Source organism: Cucumis sativus, chromosome 6 (genome assembly GCF_000004075.3).
Source record: "Cucumis sativus cultivar 9930 chromosome 6, Cucumber_9930_V3, whole genome shotgun sequence".
Lineage (NCBI taxonomy): Eukaryota > Viridiplantae > Streptophyta > Magnoliopsida > Cucurbitales > Cucurbitaceae > Cucumis > Cucumis sativus.
In genome coordinates this window covers 23,569,576-23,592,305 of record NC_026660.2, presented here as the reverse complement: position 1 = coordinate 23,592,305, position 22,730 = coordinate 23,569,576, and the positions used below count along the sequence as shown (strand labels likewise).

The 22,730-nt window shown below is 30.4% G+C and overlaps 3 protein-coding genes across 3 annotated transcripts; 2 read left to right on the top strand and 1 right to left on the bottom strand.

Annotated features, from left to right (window-relative positions):
• The first annotated feature begins 293 nt into the window (after positions 1-293).
• LOC101213762 lies at positions 294-1,145 on the top strand. The gene has a single exon (XM_004143276.3). The coding sequence runs from the start codon at positions 294-296 to the stop codon at positions 1,143-1,145; it is 852 nt and encodes a 283-aa protein (XP_004143324.2).
• A 3,175-nt stretch (positions 1,146-4,320) lies between these two features.
• On the top strand, positions 4,321-6,733 carry LOC101213525 (cytochrome b-c1 complex subunit 9). Its single transcript, XM_004143275.3, has 3 exons — positions 4,321-4,594; positions 5,324-5,371; positions 6,372-6,733. The coding sequence occupies exons 1-3, from the start codon at positions 4,475-4,477 to the stop codon at positions 6,420-6,422; spliced, it is 219 nt and encodes a 72-aa protein (XP_004143323.1). The 5' UTR covers positions 4,321-4,474; the 3' UTR covers positions 6,423-6,733.
• A 3,526-nt stretch (positions 6,734-10,259) lies between these two features.
• Positions 10,260-11,008, bottom strand: LOC101213283. Its single transcript, XM_004143274.3, has one exon. It carries the CDS (start codon positions 10,899-10,901, stop codon positions 10,383-10,385), a length of 519 nt encoding a protein of 172 aa, XP_004143322.2. The 5' UTR covers positions 10,902-11,008; the 3' UTR covers positions 10,260-10,382.
• Between the last annotated feature and the right edge of the window lie 11,722 nt (positions 11,009-22,730).

Here is a 22,730-nt window from a genome sequence, read left to right as displayed (position 1 = left end):
AAATCAAGTGGGTCCAACTCAAGTAATCGTAACCAATTAATAATTTTCATAAACATAATTAATTACGTTGAAAAATTCAGAATTATTATTGCTATAATTACAAAACAACCCTTTAAAATTGAAGAGCCTTTTTCTTCACCTAATTTGCGCACGAAGCACACACCCAAGACGACAGAGAAGAAAGAAAAGAAATCTCCATTACTCATTCTCCATTCAAATTCAAGAATTCTTCCTTTTTCTATCTTTCAATTTTGTTTCCCTCTTTCCCTTTCCCTTTCCATTTCTTTTGTATGATGCCGCAGGGAGATTTACAGGCCTTCTTCACTGGTGCTGCTGTTGCCGGCCACGACGACGGAGAGCGGCTGCCATTAAAGGACGACAAACAGGACCTAGATCGGGGGGAAGTTCCTCCTGACTTTCCGCCGGAATCTTTCTGGCTCTCTAAGGATGCAGAGTTCGACTGGTTCGATCGGAATGCCTTCCTCGAGAGGAAAGAATCTACTAAGGCTAGTTCTAATTCCACGAATTTGAATCCTAATTTGCATCCGCAACCTAATTCGAATTCGCAGAGATTTTCGTTGAATTTGAAGTCCAAGGCGTCGATTATCGGATTGCCCAAGTCTCAGAACACTGCTTATGTGGAAGCGAAGAATCGGCGTAATTGTAAGTCTGGAAACATTCGGTTGTTTCCGAAACGGTCAGGATCCGTTGGAAAATCGGTTTCGTCTATGATCGAGCCTTCTTCCCCCAAGGTATCGTGTATGGGGAAAGTAAGATCGAAGAAGGACCGAAATCGTCAGAAGAATAATAATAATCACCATCACTCATCAGAAACAGAACTAACAGCAACCGCAAAGGAGAAATCAGTCGAAAAACAGAAGAAAGGATTCTTCGCGAGTTTTCGCGCTAGAATTTTCCGGAGCGGTGGAAGAAGGCAACCGGTCGTCGAACCAACTGCCTCGTCTTCACTCGCAAACTCTCCTCCGGAACATAAGATCAGAGCGCCGCCGCCGCCGCCGCAGCCGCAGCCGCCAAGCAAGATCGACGAAACAGAACCACCTGCCTTGGGCGGTATGCATCGATTTGCATCGGGAAGAAGGTCCAGTTCATGGAGCGTAAGCGAGGCCGGTATAGAGGTAGCATAGGCGTAGCATTGACTCTTCCGCCATGCGAGGGATCATCGTGCACTTCGGCGGGACCCGCCCGAAGATTTTCGAATGGCAGCCTTTGATTTGGATGTTTGCTCGGTAGGACCGATTCCCATCCAATTTGTCTTTGGATGAACAGCGGTTTGAACTAAGAAAATTTCTACTCCATTCTGATCTGAAAGGTAAAACATCGATTTCATAGTCCTTTTTTTTTAATCCTTTTGGTATTACTTTGAAATATTTTTTGTTTGAATTAGAGGATGAAGATTTGTTGTAGATAGAAGTTTTCTCTTGGGAATGAGTAGTTGCATTTTGCATTTGTATATTTGTTCATGATCATGATGTGACGCTTTTTAATAATCACATAAATACATATTTTGGTTTACCCTTATTTGACCAAACCTTATAATAAATTAATTTTTGGTTGTTGGAAAGAAAGCTTATATTACATCAAAATTCAAAGATTCTGCCTTTCTTTGTAAATTAAATATTATTATCTTTTATTCATTTACCACTTAGGAACAATCAAACTTTTAATCTTATTATTCGTTTGAGTTTATGTTTCAACATACCAAATACTAATTTTGATGCCTCCTACTTTAAATTTAACCATTCTACATAGTATTTCAATCATCTCAGACTTTATAATATGTATTATGATCTATATTTTTCTTTCCATAAATTTTAGGTGAAAAGACTAAAATGAGCTTAGTATTGACATCAATTCATTCTCTAATTAGTTATAAATAAAATGTTCAATTTTCTACTAGTTCTTTGTAAAATAAATTAGGGTAAAGAAAAGTAAGAAATTGAGACATAATTGTGTATATTATAAAATTAGGAAAGAATTCAAAATTTACCTCGATACTAAATTTACGAATTAATAAAGTTACTCTATACTTCATTAAAACATTAATAGAATTTAAAGTTGTAAAAAATTTTAACTTGTTCAAATTTAAATTTGTTGGTAGAAATATGTGATTTGATAGGAAAAGAATTTTGGATCATTAGCGGATTCTATTAGCGGATTGTATGTTCTACACTTTGAAAAAATTTGAAAAAAAAAACACATATTAATGGTGTGGAAAATTAATTCTAACATTAAAATTATATATTTATCTTTTTATTTATATATTAACGAAAGAACTTTTGAAATGTATTAAATTGTGGGAGCCTATGGGCTTTCTTTTGAAAAATTGGAAATTAATGAATGTAGTTCAAAATTTAAAGGGAAAGATTGTTAAGAAAAGTTGGTGTAGAAAAACGTTTTTTAAATGATTCATTTTATTTTTTTCATAAACTTGAAGCTAACTAATATTTGTAATTATTTGAACTAGTTCATGTTGATTTGGATTAATATTTGGGAACAACCCGTTAGCTATACCATTTAAAAAAAATGTAGATGTATTGGAAAGAAAAAGAAAAAGAAAGATGGGGAATGGGAAGGGAAGGTTTTGAATTTAAGAAAAAGGTTGATTAGTTGCTTTAGTTGATTGGCGGCGAGTGGAGTCCCGGTTTCTTTGTTTTTCGTTTCTGGCGGCGGGAGAGGCTCTCCGTCTCCACTTCACATTTCCAATACCAAAATTTATTAACATAATACAATCTTTTTTAAACAAATTTTATTTCTAACTTTATTTAATTAACATTTTTCAGTAAAGTAGATTTTAAGATCTTCTTCTTTTTCTTTTTCTTTTTTTATAATTTCAATAGAAAGTTAAATTGTTTCTTTCATATAGGTAAAAGTAGAAACAACAACTTTCAAAGTGGAAAATTAGAATGAAATCTAAAAGCCTAAATAATGTCTCTGTCTTCATCACAATTTATTCATTTTACTTTTAAATCTATGATAATTTAATACATATCCTGATTTTTCTAATCAAAATTAAATGTTATCTAACCATTTTGGTTTTGTAGCTTATAAATATACTAGATCCTCAATTAGTTCATTCTTAGAAATTATATTAAATCTTACCATAATTAATCGTTAGATATTTTAAACTATACGAGATAATTTGTTATCGATTAGAGTTTATATATTATTAAATTGTTGCAAAATCGAAATAATATTTACTAAATTGTTACAACTCAAAGATTGACTACTAAAATATAATGTTGCATTATTGAAAGTTTAGAGACTAAAAGTGAGTTTATCCAAACATAAATCAAATTTAATACTAAATTTGTTGTGTTGTATCAATTTGAACTTGAAAGTTTCAACTTCATCGAATTGGTCCATACACGCCTATATAATCAATGCAATTGATTTTTCACTAATTTTACTGTAAAACCAAGCAAGAACTATCTTAACCCTATTTATTTCAATGATATATTTGTAATTCTAACAAAAGAACATTTAATTTAAATCAAACATGGTAACGTTAAAGTATATAATAAAAATGAAGCATATTTATATCCAACTTTTCCTCTACCTAAAGTCTTTAGTTATACTCTAACAAATAGTTTTTCTTAAGATGAAACTAAAAGGAAAGCTAGGAACATTAGGGATCTAAACAAACTTAAACAATATACAATTCAACCAATTATGGTGGAATCAATAGGAAAAAAAAGAGGAGGAAATTAAATGGTGAGAAGGAGTGATTAGGTTTGTAAATGCATGTGTTAATAATTCTTCATTATTTTGCTATCATAATTGATTTTCCCTTTGGTGGGGTTTGCTTTCTTTCTTCAATTCTCTCAACATTTCTCACAAAATGGTGTAAATGTTGACTTTAATTACTATCAACATCTTTTAGGGCAACACTTTCCTATATATTATATAAACAAACAAATAAATAAGTAAAGTGGTTAACATTATTGTTATTGTTATTTTTTAATTTTCAATTTCTTGTTTAATATGTTATTAAACTTTAAATTACTTTTTAATATATTGGGTATTTATTTTTTTTTTCAAAATACAAACCAGGATAAATAATTATAAGTTAGAGAAATCTATATCATGACTAATATTACACACTTTTAAATTAAGAATTTAAGAACTAGTTAAAATTAAGTTTAAATCTTTAATTTAATCAATTCATAAAATAATTTTCTTCCCTAAATTTAGAGAGTAGTTATAATTTATATGTTGTAAATCATAAACTAATTTATAATTCTAATTTTCGACCACTTTGTAATTTTTAAAGCTGTTGCGAACCGCACGTATTAGACCGGGTTCGTATGAATCGAAGTTGTCGAACCGATCAACCAATAACCAAAGGAACTTTCCCCATCAATCGTCTCAACTCTCAACTTCAACACCGTCGCTGGAGCTTTGCGAACCCTAACTCGGACAGATCAGGAGGAGAGAAGCTCAGATTAGCATCACCATGAATTCTGCAGCGCGTCGGAGCGGAGGAGGCCTCCTTGAAGGCTTCTACAGAGTTATTATGCGCCGGAATTCCGTTTATGTCACCTTCATTATCGCCGGCGCTTTCGTTGGAGAGCGGGTAAGGATCTGAAATCATCTCTGTATTGTGTATCGGATTCATTCTTTTGGTTTCTTTAGCCATCTTCTTGCTGAGGGATAGAGCGATGGTGAGAAGAAAAATGCAATTTTAGTGGGTAATAGATTGTATTACCTTGTCGATTGGTTTATCGAGATTAGCGGGATTGGGATGTAGAAACTAGTTATATTTGTTGAAATGCTGGAATCTTAATTGAACTGGTTTATTAATGTTCTCTTGATCATCTAATTCCGAATCGATTGCTCCATTGCTGAAAAGACGGTTTGACCAGAAGTCGGTTCTGGAAGTAAATCAGTTACTGATTATGGGGCTGGGGCTTCAAAGTTGAATATGAAACTTTGAATATCTAAGGATATGCTTGTTTATTTTCATGTAAATTTGTTCCCGCGAAATGAACTCTCTAGAGTTTTAGGGTGTTTTTTTTTTTGGATTATGCAGTTGGCTTGCTTATCCCTCGATGCTAAGAAACGATTTTCCTTTATTCGTCGGGTAGCTCGTTAAATCATCATTTTGGAGTTTGAGAATGTTGCCAAACTGTTTTTGCATTTATTCCTTTCTACCGTTTGCAGGGATATGCATTCCATTATTTGCTACAAAACTATTTGGGGTTCCTTTGGTTATTTTTTAAATATAAATTATTTTTTGATATCCGGGTCTTGTAAGATTATGAGCATCAGTATTAGCTTACTTTTTTTGGCTTTTCTGCTGTAGGCTGTGGATTATGGAGTCCAGAAACTCTGGGAATACAACAATGTTGGGGTATGGCATAACTATATTGTTTTTTTTCTTCTTTAATGTATTTTTTCCTCTCCATTTAATTTGAGATGTCTATTTCTCAATTCCACACTGGTTCTAAATTTGTTAATTAGAGTGTCAGATAGTGGTTATCGAGCTTCTATAGAGCTGAAGTTAAAAATCACTACCTCTTTCACATATCATATTGAACATTAAGTTGCTTTCTGAATTGGACCAATTTGTCAAGAGTTTTTTGTTTATTATTCCCATTTTTCCTCAGATTGTACTAAAATGCTAATAAAATAATTGATTTACTTTTTCTTTTTATATATTGTTATGCAACATATGAACCAAAACTGTAAAGATAGCATTTTCATTGATGTCTTAAAATGTTGAAACAAGAAGAGAACGAGAAATCAATTAAGAGGAAATTGGAAATGTTTTTGAAAAAGATAGAAATGAAAAATGGGATAGATTATTAAATTTATATATTTTTTAACTTGGCCAATAAAGGGTCATTGTAAAAAGTAAAGGGCTCAAGGGAATGATTTTATTTTTATTTATGGTGGCCAACCATATGAGATTTGATGTACCAAAAATTACCTCGAGAACCATATCAATTTGTAGTAGGGCCAGGTGGTTGTGTTGTAAGAATAGTCAAGGTTTATCTGGTAGTTTTTTTGTGAGAATAGTCAGGGTTTGTGCAAGTTAGGGTGGACACAAACCGATATTAAAGTGTGTTTCTTAAGAAGTGAAAATGAGGAACTGAAAGAAAATGAATATCTTAACAATGGTCTGCCCATCTGGTTAGTTTTTGTTCTCTCCACCCTGTTCAACTTTCCTTATCCACTTCGTGTTACTGGAGGTGTTTATTGGGAACGGGATACACAATTTATTAATTTTTGCAATTGCAGTTGTAAAATGTATGAGATAAAACTTCAACCTGGAAACATATTACTATGAGCATCGTTTGTGGCTGAATGTTAGCTTTTAATTTTGATCGTGTTGCCCTTTTTTGTTGCAGAAACGATACGAGGACATTTCAGTTTTGGGTCAAAGACCAGCTGAAGAATGAGTCTCCTTGATGATTGGTTATGGCCATTTTATTGTCATAAACAACTAGTCATCTGATTTATATTTTTTGAAATAAGTTTTACATGTTGGATTTTGCCCACCTTATATATTGACTTTTGAGCATGGTGGTCTTTTGATGTTGGTTCTTGTGATTCCTGTTCATTTATGAAATTACCAATCGAATGTTCCTGTTTTATCAGGTTATATTACATAACAAATCGAGGTGGGTGTATCTATTGTCGTAAATGTACAAGTACACGATTGAATTGTTGTATCACTGCATGATGAAATTTTAGGTGCTTATTCCACATACATCTGAACCATTTTCGATTTTCCTAATAATAGTGGCTTGGTCTTGTGCACTTTGATCAATTTTCAATAACGAGGCTAGACTTCTCATATGCATCATATTGTTTACCAAGATCATTTGGTTACGGACAGATGTAGAGAGAAGGAAGTGATCTGTGCAAGGCTTTAATAAAGACATGAAAGACAACCCTCGAAAAGAAAACTTTGGAATGGATCCCATTGAAAAATAAAGACAAGACAGGATAAAATTAACATCATCTGATTTTCTCTCTTTTCCCTTTCAAGAATGCAATATATATTTGATTTAACTCCTCCCACCCCAATATAGAAGAACAAGCAGCGTTGTAGATTGTCAAATGTGAGAACCTCCATAGTACGAAATCATGAATATCAGTAGGCTTGAAGTGCACGACAGCATTGCTTGCCCCGATTCATTCTAAATGGGTAATGATTTTGCTTTCGTCCTTTGTTTACACATTTATTGCCAAGTATGTTAAATATAACTTCTTCTTTAAAAGGGTTGGATATTCAATATTGATTACGAAGCATCTTGCATAGAGAAGCACAGGTGCCAACATCACCAAAACTCGAACTTGATTTGGCTTTGCAACTAGTCAACTTGTTATTGAAGAAATGAGGTATAAACTTCTTGTCCAACATCTCATCCATAAAGCTGTAAGAATGCCCTCCTTACAATAATTTGATTATTGAAACAAGCTCGATTACAAACTAGTAGATAGATCCAACAAGATAGTAATCCAGTGCATTCGAGAGTGCTGTGCTTCTAGTCTCTCCAACCTTAGAACTTTTGGTCTATCCAAAATACAAGCATGAAAGAAAAGCAAACTGATTGTATAAACATTCTAACGTTCTACCATCCAATGGCCTGTCCACTCTCTGCCAAATCATACGCTGCGTTGGCTAAACTTGAGAGAAGCAAGAATCAAGGTTGAGCAAAATTCCATTTTCTATTTTGAGGACTAGGTGGCTTCTAACACCAGGGGAGTAAATAGCCCCTGATCGTCAATTCCCATTCTCCATAGGAACTCACCATCTCATCTCTCGAATAATTCTGGAACGTTGTCGGATTAAACTTAAACTTAAGTTTGCCTAATGAGGTCCAATCATTGTGGGTACACCAACTGTGATGCCATTTCCTTAGTCATTTCGATTTGAAAGAATAAAAAACTGTGACGCCATTTCAACTAAGCACTAGACAGTGCACAATGGCTTTATTATCCTGGAAAGAGTTGATAGATTTTTCCCCTCTTTCCTTCACATTCAAATACAAGACCAACCCAAGATCCACAAGCAATGATATAAAGTAGTATTCACAAAGTATCTTGGCAGAACAGAGCAAAACCCAACCCTTTTCATTTTTAATTTCTTTCTACAGTTGTTTTCTAGTGTTCTTTTCCTTGTAGTGACTACTTTTTATATTCTATCCAATTAGTACGTTGAATTGTAGAAAAGAAAAGGGGAAAAAAACTGCGTTACTAGTGTGTAACGATTTGGACCTAAGTTTTAGAGGCCTATCCTTGGTGGTATACACTTAAGTCGGTTAATGTTTTTTATTATTTATTTATATTATATTTACATTAGTACATATTTTTTCTGTTTTGTTTAGTTCACGTTTCATGGTTTTATGATATAATTGAAGTGTTAGACTCACTCTTTATGTCACTGTCTCAATGAAAATATTGATAGGTGGACGAAAATTTAATATGAAAGCTAAGAGATTGAGATGTGGACCATGAGCCTCCTTTGAAACATTTCTATGTGTAAATAAACTAGAGGGAGTGATTTTTCACATAAAACCCTACACTCTTTTGGGGTATTTGTCTTCCCATATAGAGCAATAAAGCTCTCTTTCTCATGAATCTGGTTATGAGTTCGAATACTGTCTACTTTTCGCCAAAAATTGAATGGTTATTATATTATAGGATCCATACAAATACATTGTGATTTTGTATTATGGCCTAATACTATGTAGGGACGATAATAACATTAAAGGGCCCACTTTCAATAATTTACCTTTACCTTTACCTTAGAGAAGAATTTTGTAATTATGAAATTCGGGATGCCATTAATTTAGTTGGAGAAATTAATTAATTGACTTGATCAACCACTTGAAACACTAATTAATGCCCCCATTTTGATAATGAAAAATTTGGCACTATAATCCCTCTTGCCCATTATGGAGCTAATAAGCATCACACCACCATATTTCTCAATAATTATACTCATGGAATAAAGGTTTTATTATGCTAATATGACTCATTAATCATCTTTCCTCCTTATCTTGTTTTCTCTTTTATAATTTTACTGACATCTCTACAAAAATAATCCATTTTAGCACTTTAATTAGATTGATTTTTAGTATTGTAACTATTTAGTTTTAAACCACAGATTCATGTCTGTTGCCAATTTTGAATGGTATATCACTTCATAAATATTTGTTTTATTTTATTTTTATCATAACATTACTACAAATGTGTCACTATTTAAAAATGGTCACGATGATTAAGATTGATGATAATTATTTTATGTTATTGTGTTGCACGTTAAGATTTTAATAGTAATAGCTAGTTATAAAATATCACTTCCGAGTTTACCATACTAGTTATCATTGTCATCATTTCACTCAAATCGTTATGAATATTAACTATGGAAGAAAATGTAAACAAAAAAATAAAAGAATATATGGTAACAATTTTTGATTGTCAAGTATATTTGAATCATGACAAATATTATCTTAGACCTGCAATTGTACACTTTCTTTATTGTCATAAAAGTTCACATTATAACACTTTACTTTATACTTCCAATAAAATACATCTCACGGTAGTTTGTTAAATGGTTGTAGAAATGTCTATAATGAAATAGAGAGTTATTATTTTCGCATCTAATACTATGCAGAGTTTCCATCATCCACAAAATACTTATCGTGACATGAACCAAAAATTCTAAGGATTGAGACAAAAGTCATATTTTAACATCTTCATGAATTAATAAAGTATCTTTTTGGTTTGATTAATTAAAAGATGTTAAATTATTATTTTGGTCCACATTGATTCTGTTCTCTAAGTATAAAATTGAGCATCTTAGGAATTGAAAAAACTACTCAACAGCGAAGGTGTAATATATACAAATCTCATGCATATATATTTGTCACTTTAAGAAAAAGAAAACCAACTACTATGTTGTATGTATAATTATTTGTTACTTACAAATAAACCAAGAAAGAAAACAAAAAAAATTCAAATTTCTATATATTTGGAAAGAAGATGAGGAAAGAAAACCCAAAACCAAAAGTAAGAATAAATCAAATTGAAGATGAACATATATATGAATTGGTTAATTTATTGATAAATTTGAGCGGTTGGATTTGGTTCTTCATTGACTCCAATTTAAAAAAGAACTGAACCGACTTTACCTACTGGTTCATATTCATGATGAAATCAACCAAAATGGATAAGTCGCGGTTGAAGTAAAGTGAAGGAAAAGGGAAGAAAGGAAAAAGGTGAAATTATATGACAAAAACTTTCTCGTTTTCATTATCTATCTTTCAAGTTTGTTATACACTTTGATCTGTATATAAAGAGAAAAAAAGAAGAAAGAAAGAAAACCGGACGGAGTTGGGTAAAACTAACTAGCAAGCAACTTCACTTTCCGGTATACTTTCAAGAACCGGCTTCCATCTTTGTAACTCCGATTCTTCATCATCATCATCATCATCTTCTTCTTCTTCCATTTCTGATCTGCTACTAATTTCCCCACATCCATTTTTAATCTTACAAATCATTTCCTCTGCCGAAATTCCTCCTCTTTCAACCATTTCCTGCAGCTCCTTTTTCGTCATAACCACTTTTATTCTCACCACCCCTCCACCGGTGGCCGTCTCCTTCTCCGGTTCAGCGAACCGGACCGCCTTCTTGGGCTTTTTCTCTTCTGGTTCCTTGGGTATGAGAAAGTAGAGGTGGCCGGAGAGAAGCTTGGCGGTTCGGTGGAGATGATGAGAGACGGGAACGGCGTCGGAGATTTCGTGGCCGGAGAAATCGGAGAGGACTTGGAAAACTCTAGTGGGGGATTTGTATTCAAGGATTTTGCCGTCGGTTTTCATGATTCTGATGGGTTTGTTATCGATGAACAAACAATTACAGTTGCCCATTTTGATGGAGAGAAGAAAAGGGGAAATTGGGAAGGAATGGATGAATTGATATGTTTTGGGTGAAAGTGAAGAAGGGAGGAAGAAGGGAGTAGTAGTGCGGTTGATTTAGGAATGGTATTTAAAGAAAATTTGGTTAAGTTTTGCCCTTATTTGGTATCAATTATTACACATAATGGCATTCCCCCATTTTCTCTCTCAAAACTCCGGACTTTATTGGGACTAAGACAGACCACTTCTTTGTTGACTCCCAACTTTTGTTTGAATCCAAAATTTGACATCTCATCTTTGGTTATTCGTTGAGTGTTAAAAAGAAACCCCATCATCTCTCCCATTAACAAAATTAATAACATCAACATTCACAAAATCTTATCGCTTATATTCATTCTTCACCTTCACAAAAAACAACCCTAACCAATTTCACTCTATTATTAATTCTTCCTTTCTAATCAAATTTATTAAATAATTACAATCATCTAAATTGATGTAAATTGAGATTGAGTTGTTAACCTTCATTCCATTCCATTCCATAAATGGATAATTAAATAAAAATTTTACATACTAACATTTTGCTTAATTTTAGAACATAAATTTAAACAATAACATCCCAACCATAATGTTTTATCCTTGAGTTGGATTGAAGAAATACACAATCCGAAAACAATTGAGTTGGATTTAAAAAGTGTTCGATTCCAATCCAATCCAACTCAATCCACAAATACTCCTACTCATAGTCATTCACAATACTTTCATATATTTAAATTTAAATTTAGTAGTCCAATCATTACATTCATTTAATTATAATATGTATCTTCTACTGAAGTATTGCATATGATATTGATCTCACATATTGTTTTAGGACATCACATCAAATTAAATTCATTGTAGGGTCCTATAATTGAAAAGAAAAAAAAAAAAAAAAGGGAAAAGCAAAGAGAAAAAGAGGATAAAAGGAAAATAAACTTTTCAAAGATTATGTCGTCGTAGATGATGTAATTGAAATACATGCATTTAATGTTTTGTAATTTTCAAACTTTTAATTAAACACAATATTAAGTTGATAAATTTTTGTAATTGAAATACATGCATTCATATTTTCTTCTATATTTTATTTGGTTCTTAAACATAGAAAGTTTTATTCAACTATACCTAAATTTTATTGATGGTTTGTAAATAGTAATTATCAATTAGTCATGAGTGTAATTATTAATAATTTCATATGAATCTATCATGCTTTAAGAGCAATAATTAATGAGGATTGGTTGGGTTAGTGAAAAGTGAAGTTATTGAATTAATTTTTGGTATAATTAGTGGCTGAGATGGGAACCCTATGGATTTCTTTTTCAAAATTATATAGCCTTATCGAATAACTTTTTAAGTTAAAGTAACAATAAACTATTCATACACACATTTACATCATTTTTCACTTAGCAATAATTACAGTGGATAACCATTCTTTTAATAAGAAAAGCAAATAAACTTTGATTCTTTCAAAATTGGGCATTATTTTAGTATATAATCATGATTACAAATTTCTTAGCGCGTCTAAGAATAGGTCAACCAAGAGTAAGCAATATAATGACTAAAAGAGTGATGAAGTGTTAACAAAAATTACTCACCAAAAAGTTATCGAAGATTATTTAGGAAGTTCGTTATTGACCGAAACGAGTATGAATGAAAAATAATTAAAAACAATACTTCATATCTAAGCGTGCAAGCATGCATTATGTCATATTAAGTATACGTACTTCAAGTATTGTTTTCTTACGAAACTATTTATACAATTTGATTTTTTTTAAGAGAGCTTTTCAATGTAAATCAAATGGTAAAGAAAATAAAAAAGGTTTTGAGGTTGTTTTTGTAAACAATAAAGATAAAAAATAAGAAGAAACAGATATTTCAAAGTCAAATTTTAACCTAAGAATAAACTCTCGTAAGCTATATGATTGCATCATGTTGATCACATTGACGAATTGAGGTCAACTTCTATCCCGTGTTGATTTCAAATATCTTTAAGAAACTGATCCTAAATTAGAATCTTAGACGATAGTTTCATGTAATCTCTTGGTCATGTGATGTGCCTTTATATATATAAAGTAAATGATGTCCTATGTTCAAGCTCTTAGTCCCATTATTTTTTTTTGTGAGATTTGTTTATATTGATCTTAACCTATCCAACATTAAAACTCAACTAGCATGCTAATTTAAACAATCAATTTGATGTGGCTACATTGATTACTTAATAATATTAGATTGTGCTCATACTTAAAGTAGAACAAGAATGCTTACTTGGTATACAATAATGTAGCAAAACGGTGGAATAATAATAAAGGAAAAGAAACCAACAAAATACTAAAAAAAGAAATCTGAAGAAAAAAAAATAACGAGGGAATCTAAGAAACTAAGATGCCATCGACCTATCTCTTTTTCAAAGTGAATCCCACTCTACAACATGTTCTAATTAGTAAGGTTGATCAAATCAAGAAATTGTCTCTTCTTGAAGAGATTATAGATGATTTTCTAAATTTTCTTCAAATCTCGAATTTTCCATTTTTTCTTTTAATGAGTGTCACTTCTTAACATAGTCTCAATGGCCAAAATTTATAAGAAAAAAAGCATCATAAAATCCACCAATTATACTTCTTGTTAAACTATATATAAACTCTATTTATTTATTGTACCAAAAACCTAAATGTACTTTAATTAAGAAAAACACACACATAACTACAATAAATTTCATGTTTCATGAAAACCATTCAAATAAAAAGACAAAATAGTTGTGTAACTTTAGACTACTTGTACACGGGTCACATCTTATTGCCCTTTCATTATCTATGCTACGACTAGTCCATATTGCAACACACCATCATTTAAAAATAAAACATGTTTATTCAAATCCCACTCTTTATTTTGGGACCATATATATATATATATATATATATATATATATATTTATATAACGTAAATAAATAATTTTATTCCCACAAATGTTGTATATATATATATATATAAATAAGTAGGTTGGCACCCTCCCAAAAATATACATGATTTTGACTTCACAACTCCATAGTCTTTGGATCAATAAATCAAAATCATTTTTATTTGGTTTCAATGAAAGAAAAAAAAAACAATGATTTTGTTTAAACGTAAAAAGATCAAAATTTTTAACTTATATCACAATATTTTAGTTTCGTATAAATAACGTAACGCTAATAAGTTTTATTACGTCATACAAGACTTTATTATTAACATTTCTAACTCGTTGAACACATGAATCCGATTATATTTGATGTAGAAATAGTAAAAGATAAACAAGTAATTAGTAAGATTAAGAAAAAGGGAGGGAGAGAAAGATGAAATAAAGAAAAAGAGAGTGGAGACTCAACGAAAGGAAGTATAGTTAAGAAGAGGAAGAAGGGTAGGTAGTAGGAAGGGAGGGATCAACTAAAAGAGTGGAGTTAGAGGGGCCATCATATCAAACATCCAATCAACTTGCTTCACCACTTTCCTTTTTATCATGGGATCATTGCGTCCATATGGTTGACTCAATCTATTCTCTCTTTCCTCTACTAACAAATTACAATACTATATGCTTATCTCACATTTCTCTACTTTAATTATTCCCTTTTCTGTTTATTAATTCCATATCACTATATATACATATCTTTCTTTTTCTCCCAGTTATTCAAAATTAGGTGGCTTCCTGCTACTCTTTGCTTCTTTCTCAAGTTATAATTCTAGATAATCGAGCTAACATTCTTATATATATACATATATATGTTATTCTTAGTGATTAGAAGCATCATCACTAGGAAATCAAGTGAAAAGCTTTAAAACTTTTTTTTTTGGGGTTGTTTGTGAACCTTTTAATCCTTGAGCTTTGTATTTTGTTTGTGTCTTCGCCAAGAGACGTCTCCCATTTATGTTATTGCATTTTTTTTTCTTATAAACTTCAATTACTTTCATATATATTTATTTTATTAAATATATATAGTAAAATAAACAAAAATGTGTATAAAAATGTTCAATTTTTTTTAATTATATTAAGAATCTCATAAACATTAAGTTGGATGAATATATATATATATATACACACATACATATGTGTGTGAGATCACTTTTAAAGTTCATTAACTAACATGCAACACTAAATTTATAATAATCTTGAACTTAATTTGATTTTGGGAATGGGAGAAATAATATAGATCTACTTTCTCTCCTGCTTTTATGAAATATGAGCAATCTCATTTTTTCTTCAATTTTTTAGGTATACTTTTTCATGTCTCAATTAAAAGAAGAAGAAAAAAAAAAACAAAATCAAAGACAACATTTTAATGTATTTTCTTTTTAATGCATATAGTGAAGAATCAAACTTCAAATCACTCCAAATCAATAATATAAGTTAAATTTGTTTGAAGATAAATTAAATTAACTAATCTACACCAATTATTGATATTATTAAATTGTAAGCAAATACAAATTTCTTTTTTCGGTCTGTTTCAAAGTTAGCCGTTAAATAAAAAATAAATTGATTTTTATAGAAAATTTGGCGGAGAGCAAACAATACAAAACTTAGAATTAGAGGTTAATTGGAAAGTGCTTTTTATTATTGTTAAATATCCTAAAAAAGTGATTGGGTATAAATTGATATTGAATATATAGTTATATAATTGGTTAAGTCTTATGCTATAGAGAAGTCATCCTGACGTTGTTTTTTGTTAGGGTTTATCGTAGCTTTTGAATAAATGCAAAAGAGAGAGAGAAAAAAAAAAAAAAAAGGGAAAGGAAAGGAAGTGATTTTAAAGAGCCAAAAAACATGGCCTAAAACCTCATTAATAGTGGAGCATTGAAAGTGATGTCGTCAGAGAAAAGATAGCTTTAATGGCTTTCTTGTAATATTTCAAAACTATTTGGTCAATTTAGGACAACAAATTTTTTTGATACATAGATCACAATTTCATTTTAATTGAAAACATTTATTAAAAAAAGAAAATTCATTTTAAAACCCAATGTTTGGATTTTTCTTTCAGTACTGAATGTTTGGAACTAAGCTAATAATTAAATCAATTCAAAATTTTAAGTTTGATAGGCTAATCCATCTGTCAATTTTTAACCTTCTCGTGAAAAATTGTAATGAACTAATTTCACTTTGGGGTATAATATAAATAAAGGGTAATTAGAAAGAATAATATATAGGTAATAGAAATGGTTAATGGAGACAAAAAAAAATGGGCATTATTATTAATAAATATTATAAGGTAATAACAAAAAAAGAAAAAAGTTTGGTTTTACATTTGAATAAGTAAATAAAATGATGGAGAAGCCACTTTTTGAGAGTATAGAGTTTGTTATGTTTAAATTGAGAGAGAAAAAAAGGGGGAATGAACCATTGAGAGAATGGGAAGTTAGAAGTTTTATGAAGTGATATGGAGTTTTTTCAACACGCATGCTTTTAAACACAATCCTTTCTTTTCTTTCTTTTTAAATCTCCAACGTTTCTACATTGCTTTTACTAGTGGAGGCTACAACATTTTGTCCCTCTTCCCCTTTTACATCTTAATTTCACAGTTTCATTATTAACTCGACATATAAATTTGGACGAGTTGTTACGATAGTACCATCAAGTATTTAATTTATCTATATAAAATGTAGAAAGGTTTTGAATTTTTTATTTGACGTTTTGTTTAATGTGAAGCTTCATGTAAACTTAAGTTAGTTACATATTTATCATTTTTACGTTGTTTACACTAAAGTTTAAAGATATATCTTTTTAATTTTGGAGACTATTATTTTGTGTACATAGCTAACATACTATTAATAAACAAGTAAATTTTTGTGTATGTCTTTTGTTTTACGACATAAAGTTAATCTAAATTTATAAAATTGTTTGTAAACCTTGTTTGTGAATGAGTTAAATTGACAATATTATAATTTTGGACATGTATACTTATTTCATATACCAAAGACAACTTAAATTGATAGGAAATTTGTTGGGTATGGAGTTATTTATTTATTTAATTAATATTGTAATAATTATTTTAGATTTTAAGGGAGGGATGAATTCAAACATTATATATAGAACTTATTAGTTATTTGAAGTTAAAATAGATTCTCCATTTTGATTATTATTATAATTTCATGGTCAAGTAGCTTAGCCAACTATTTTCCTTTTAAATTGGGCCAAATTAATGAATATATTAATTATATAGTCTCTCTAATGATTTTTATTCAATTTAGTCAATTTTAGTTCATTTATGTTTTCATATATATACACATTTAAAATACATTTCTACCATTGACAAATGTTAAAGGAAAAATAAGTAGTAAGTAGTCCATCAAAATTAAGGTATGTGATAAATTAGACCAATAATATATCTAAGAGAGAAAAGGTCAAAATTTCTATAAAAAATTTGTAGGCCAAGTCAAAAAATATATTTTTCCCTGTGAACTAATTAAATTTTCATGTTATAGGTTATGTTTTCCATCCCTCCATTGTGCCGAAATATCCTTCATGTTTTCAATGAATTTTTCGTTAATATTCTATAAACGTAAAAGTGTGATTGGTGTCTCGTTGGTTTTCACACGTTGTGTTGATGTTTAGTATAATTGCTAAATAATTGTTGTTCTTTTAATTTGAAATATCATATAATCAATTTTGTTTAGTTTTTTTTTTTACAATTTGGTATTTTTTAAAACATATATTTAGTATGGGGATGATTTAACATGAATAAATATGAACACTAAAGTGGATGTGGGTCATAAAGGGTTGGTTTGATCAAATTAAAGAAACCTTATCCATATAAAAATTGATTATAGTTTGCTTTCAATTTCAGATTCTTAACTATTATCTATTTAATCCACCAAATTAAGGAAACGTAATCTTAAACCTAATATCAAATTAATCAACCTATAAAAAAATAACATCAATTGTATATAAACTTATATATATTCCAATGGTTTACACATTTTTGCTTGAAAATGACTTAATTCATTAGAAATTTTGGAAGTAAAGAAGGTAATTAATTAAGAACAATAAGTTTTTCTTTTCTTCAAAAACCATTAAAGTCAAAATGGTGATAAATTTTGCAGTTGTATTTTGAGATTATTATTACCCTAAGTACTTCTCTTTAAAGTATTTCTAAATAATATATATATAAGTATATATATATATATACCTTTAGCTTTCACCCCCACAATCTTTTTCAATAATAATTTTTAAATCTCTTAGAAATATCGAATTTATATTTAATAATAAGACACAGTAAGAAAATGATAAGAATCTCATATTTTTAATTAAATTAAATTGAAGAGGTGTGTGTTCCTAGGTCCTACACTTTAGAATTACATTATTAGGAGAATTATATATGAGGAAATTCACATCATCACACCTTCTATTTATAGCATGTATACATATGTACATCTAAATTATATATTAAAATATCACTGCCCAAACTAAAAATATCTTCCTCTCTTTAAATAGGAAATCTTTATAAAATATTCTTGCCAAACACCTTTTCTTTTTAAAAATATATATTTGAGTATTTATTAATATAATATACATTTTTAGTTGGATAGCTTTAAACCAGATTTAAAATTGATCGTTTAAAATATCTTTGAGACATATATGTATGACAACCATAAACGAAATCGAGGATCTAACTTCTTTTTCTATAAAAATATATATATTTAAAAAGTTATGTATATATTAATGGGGTGAAATATATGTTGTATGTTTAGATATGCAACAAAAAATATCATGCCGTCCCTTAATGAAGTAATATGGCGGCATGCTCCGTCCACTCCCTCTATGCAAACCGACTTTACTTATTTTATTTTTCATCCTTTCATACTTACATACATATGAGTTAGTGCTTGTGGGAGAGATGCCTTTTTGCCTACGCCTTCAACACTTCCTATTTTTCTAACAACAAAAACTCAAGCCTTTTCTTATATCATTCTTCTTTTCTTTCTAAGAAATTACTATGAACTTTATACGGTCTTTTTATTTATTTATTTTTCATTCACATTATTGACTTAATGGTAGAAATAAGAGTAAAGATTTGGATTATATATATATATATATATATATATATATATATATATATATATATATATATTACATTCTTTTTTTTTTTTATGAACTTAAGAGACAAAGTGAGAAGCATCTATAAACTTCTCGAAAAGGAAAGTTGATATGAATAAGACTATTCACCTACCCTTAGTATTTTGCCATCATTGCATGACAATGGAGCAATTGCCATTTTCCATTCTATCCCATTATTATTCCTTTCTCATTTTCTTCCTCAATAGATCTCAATTTGGTGGTCCCTTAGGTCTAAAGTATGATTTATATTAGTTTATTTTTGGTTCGGTATATGAGTTTTGAAACCTTTTGCATTCTTACTTTTATATTTCGAGTATAGTTTTCATTTGATTTTAGGTTTTAAGATGTTATATTGATTACTCGTTGAATTTTGATTAATATCTACTTTAGTCGTTTGTGTCAAATTTATATTAGTTAATTAAAAAAATTAAATTAATCATCATTAATTTTTAATCACTAACTCAAATTAATTTAAAACTTTCACATCCAATTTAAATAGTCCAAAGCAAACATTAAGAATTAAGGGGACATTTGAGTTACTGAATATGAGATTAATATGTGGAGGTTAGTTAAGTTTGTGTTTGGATGGCCTCGATAATTGTAACAAATAGATTAAGAAGTAAGATAAAGGTATTTGGTAAATAAATAATAAAAAAAAAAAAAGTAAAGATAGCCAGAAAAATTGGATTCATCGGTAAATATTAAAAAAATTAAAAGATAGAAATTGTTGGATGAATACGGAAATTGTGGGGAGAGAAAAAGTCTAATTATAAACTAAAAACAAAAGTTAAAAAAGAAACTTAAAAACCAAATAAAGAAAATAAAACTAAAGGGTTGAGGAAGAAAAGAATGATATTGAAAAGGAAAAGGAAAAGGAAAAAAAGTTGATTGTTGGTTTGGAGTAAAATAAAAAATCTCAAACATTCTGTTTTCTCTTTTCTGTCATGAAGTGAGATATTGTTCCCATTGTGGGGCCTGCTTTTGCGGACGTGGCATGGTGGAGTCTGACACTTGTCTCTCAGTGGTTGGACGGCACCGCCTCGACGACTTTTTGTTTGGGTGACTCGGTAATCGCCAAGTCTTACCGTTCAATCCTCACTATCTTTAACCATTGCCTTTTTATTTGCCACCTGTCACCCTTTCTTTCCTCCACCTGGACCCTCACTGACGCTTATCTCCGTCACCACCCTCCTCTCCAATTCTATTTACTCTCAAAATATTTGTTACATCCAACTTTAGTTTATTGAGAGGAAATATTACTCTTTTAACATAAAATATAAATGAACACTAATGGATCAAAATTATAAACATCATACCAAACAAAAGTAGTTCAAAATTATAAGTTGGTTCAATTTTTTCTTTTTTCTTTTTTCATTTTGCAGAAGTTAATTATACGTTTTTAGGATGTATTGCTTTTGATTTCATGACAAATTGGTTGATAGTGTAGGTCTAGTGTCGTGGTTTATAATGTTCTGATTAATGGGTTTATGAGATGATTGAACTGGGATCAAAATTCCGGCAAGATTTGTGAGACATGTGAATTTTGATTATAAATTTTTGGAGTAATCAAGTATTGTTGTCTAAGGATTCTATTACATCAAAATTATTGAAAGTCTTTGTGGAAAATGGAATGAAGGTGGAGATACAAAACTAATAAACAAGAAACACGTTAGTGGAACACACAAGTTTAGAAAGGTACAAAAATGAAATCAAGATCTCATTCAAATGAGAGATATCCTATGTCCTATAGATATATAACAGCATGCACTTACCTTCTTTTGATAGTTTAATCGTAAGAGTTCAAAACATGTGAAAATCGTTATTTTGAAAAACACTTTTTTTACTGTTAAGATAATTTAACACAAGCCGTCTGTTAAAGAATTTAAGACAAGCCGTCATCATATCGAATTCTGGATCCCAAACTTTGGGCCTAAGGTTTAGAATGTATTCTTTGGATGAATTTGGGGCAGAATTTAAGGTGGGTATTTATTAGGGGTTGAAAGAACACAAAGACAACAACTTGAAGATTCATGATTTTACTAAAATGATGAATACATGACAAGACAAAAACTGTGGTAAGTGTTTGCCAGTGCTACCCCCCTCTTAAGAAAATATATCAGTAGAAAAGGTTTTGCTCCTAGCGATAAGTATAAGCCATATCATAAGAAATCATTTTCATCCCTGATTTCATTTTCGACTATTTCTCACAAAATTAATGAGCAAACAACCTCCATGTCTAGAACAAGATCTTGTTCAATTAAGCAGCCATTAGAGGTTACCCACCAAGCGCTTATAACAGAAGGTGGGACAAAAATCATTGGAAGAATATCATTTATTCTGATTGTTTTTGCCTCAAAACCGAAATATCCTTGTATCGTTTCTGCAGAAGGGGTAGCACACAATCAAAATTCAAAACAAGTATCCAGAAACTCTGATGGTAAATGGTTGCGCACTAAAACCTTATTAAAGTTGCAGTTGCAACCTTGTTAATTTCAAGATATGCATGCCAACAGAACCCGGAAAGCATTGAATAGGGTCGGGAAGAGTAAAGGAGAGAACAAAACTGAACTCTAATCACACACACATATTTTTTGAACCAGAAACAAAAGCCTAATCACATAATGGTTAACTAATAACACTGATGCAAACTTAGTTCTATAGTTGCATGCAGAGCTTCACATGCAGAAGCCTCAATTTCTACTTGATAAATCTCAATATATGCAGATCCAGTGTCCAAAGTTTCCAGAGATACTAAGCTAGAAGTTATAAGTTAACTTCAATTTATATTGCAAAGAGATAAATCAAAGCCTAATTAGAAAAACAATGAGCCTATACAACTTATTCTAAATGAAGCAAACCAAAACAAAGAATAGCGTGTCAGCAGTATCGCATACCCCAACACTGTTGTGTTCACAGAGCTTGTGAACGCCATAATCAACACCCTGCATCAGGGAAAACAAATTGACTAAGAAGGAAGCTCAAAATTTGCAGTACCAACTATTGAGTACAAGGGTACAAGACAAACACGATTAAGAAGCTACACACATATGTAGAATAAGATTCTCTTATAGAATTAAGGTTAAAATGCCATTTTGGTCTATCTCCATGATCATTTCATTTGTCTAATTTCAGCCCCATACTTTCAATAATAAATCTAAAATTTAGTCTTTCAAAATTAGTTATTATCAAAATTGGTTCAATCCATTCCCCATCCTTTTAACAAAGCTTAAATTTAGTCTTGCAAAGTTAATTATTGTCAAAATTGGATAAATAATTAAATAATTAAAAATATATATACATATATATATTAATTTTCATGTAGGAAAAGACAGTGTGTAAATTAATTTTCATAATTCGTGAAGGGGATGCCGATAGAGACGAAACAATTGGAACAAGATGAACAAGAAACTATGTAGGCTGCAAAGACTAATTTTAAGCCTTACTGAATCTGCCAAGATTAAAATGGGCAATTGAAGGTATATGGACTGAAATGGAGGGCCCATGGCCCAAAAAGGAAATTGAACCTAAAATTAATTAAAAGTTGAAGGTAGTACCAAAATACTCATTGACTAACAAGAAAAGACACTACCCTCACTTAGTTTATACAGATAAATGAGTGGTTGAACCAGAACACCGAGAATATACCTTTTAAGTATCTCATTAGCGATAGCAACATGAAATGGATATTATCAACCACGAATGTAACTGTAAGCCGTTAAAAAGAAAAG

Excerpts from the sequence above, each read along its gene's own strand:
- LOC101213283 (XM_004143274.3), bottom strand. The coding sequence starts at position 10,901 with ATGGGCAACTGTAATTGTTTGTTCATCGATAACAAACCCATCAGAATC.
- LOC101213762 (XM_004143276.3), top strand. The coding sequence starts at position 294 with ATGCCGCAGGGAGATTTACAGGCCTTCTTCACTGGTGCTGCTGTTGCC.
- LOC101213525 (XM_004143275.3), top strand. The coding sequence starts at position 4,475 with ATGAATTCTGCAGCGCGTCGGAGCGGAGGAGGCCTCCTTGAAGGCTTC. Across the intron at positions 4,595-5,323 it reads GCGCTTTCGTTGGAGAGCGG|GCTGTGGATTATGGAGTCCA; the intron begins GTAAGGATCTGA and ends TTTCTGCTGTAG. Across the intron at positions 5,372-6,371 it reads GGGAATACAACAATGTTGGG|AAACGATACGAGGACATTTC; the intron begins GTATGGCATAAC and ends TTTTTGTTGCAG.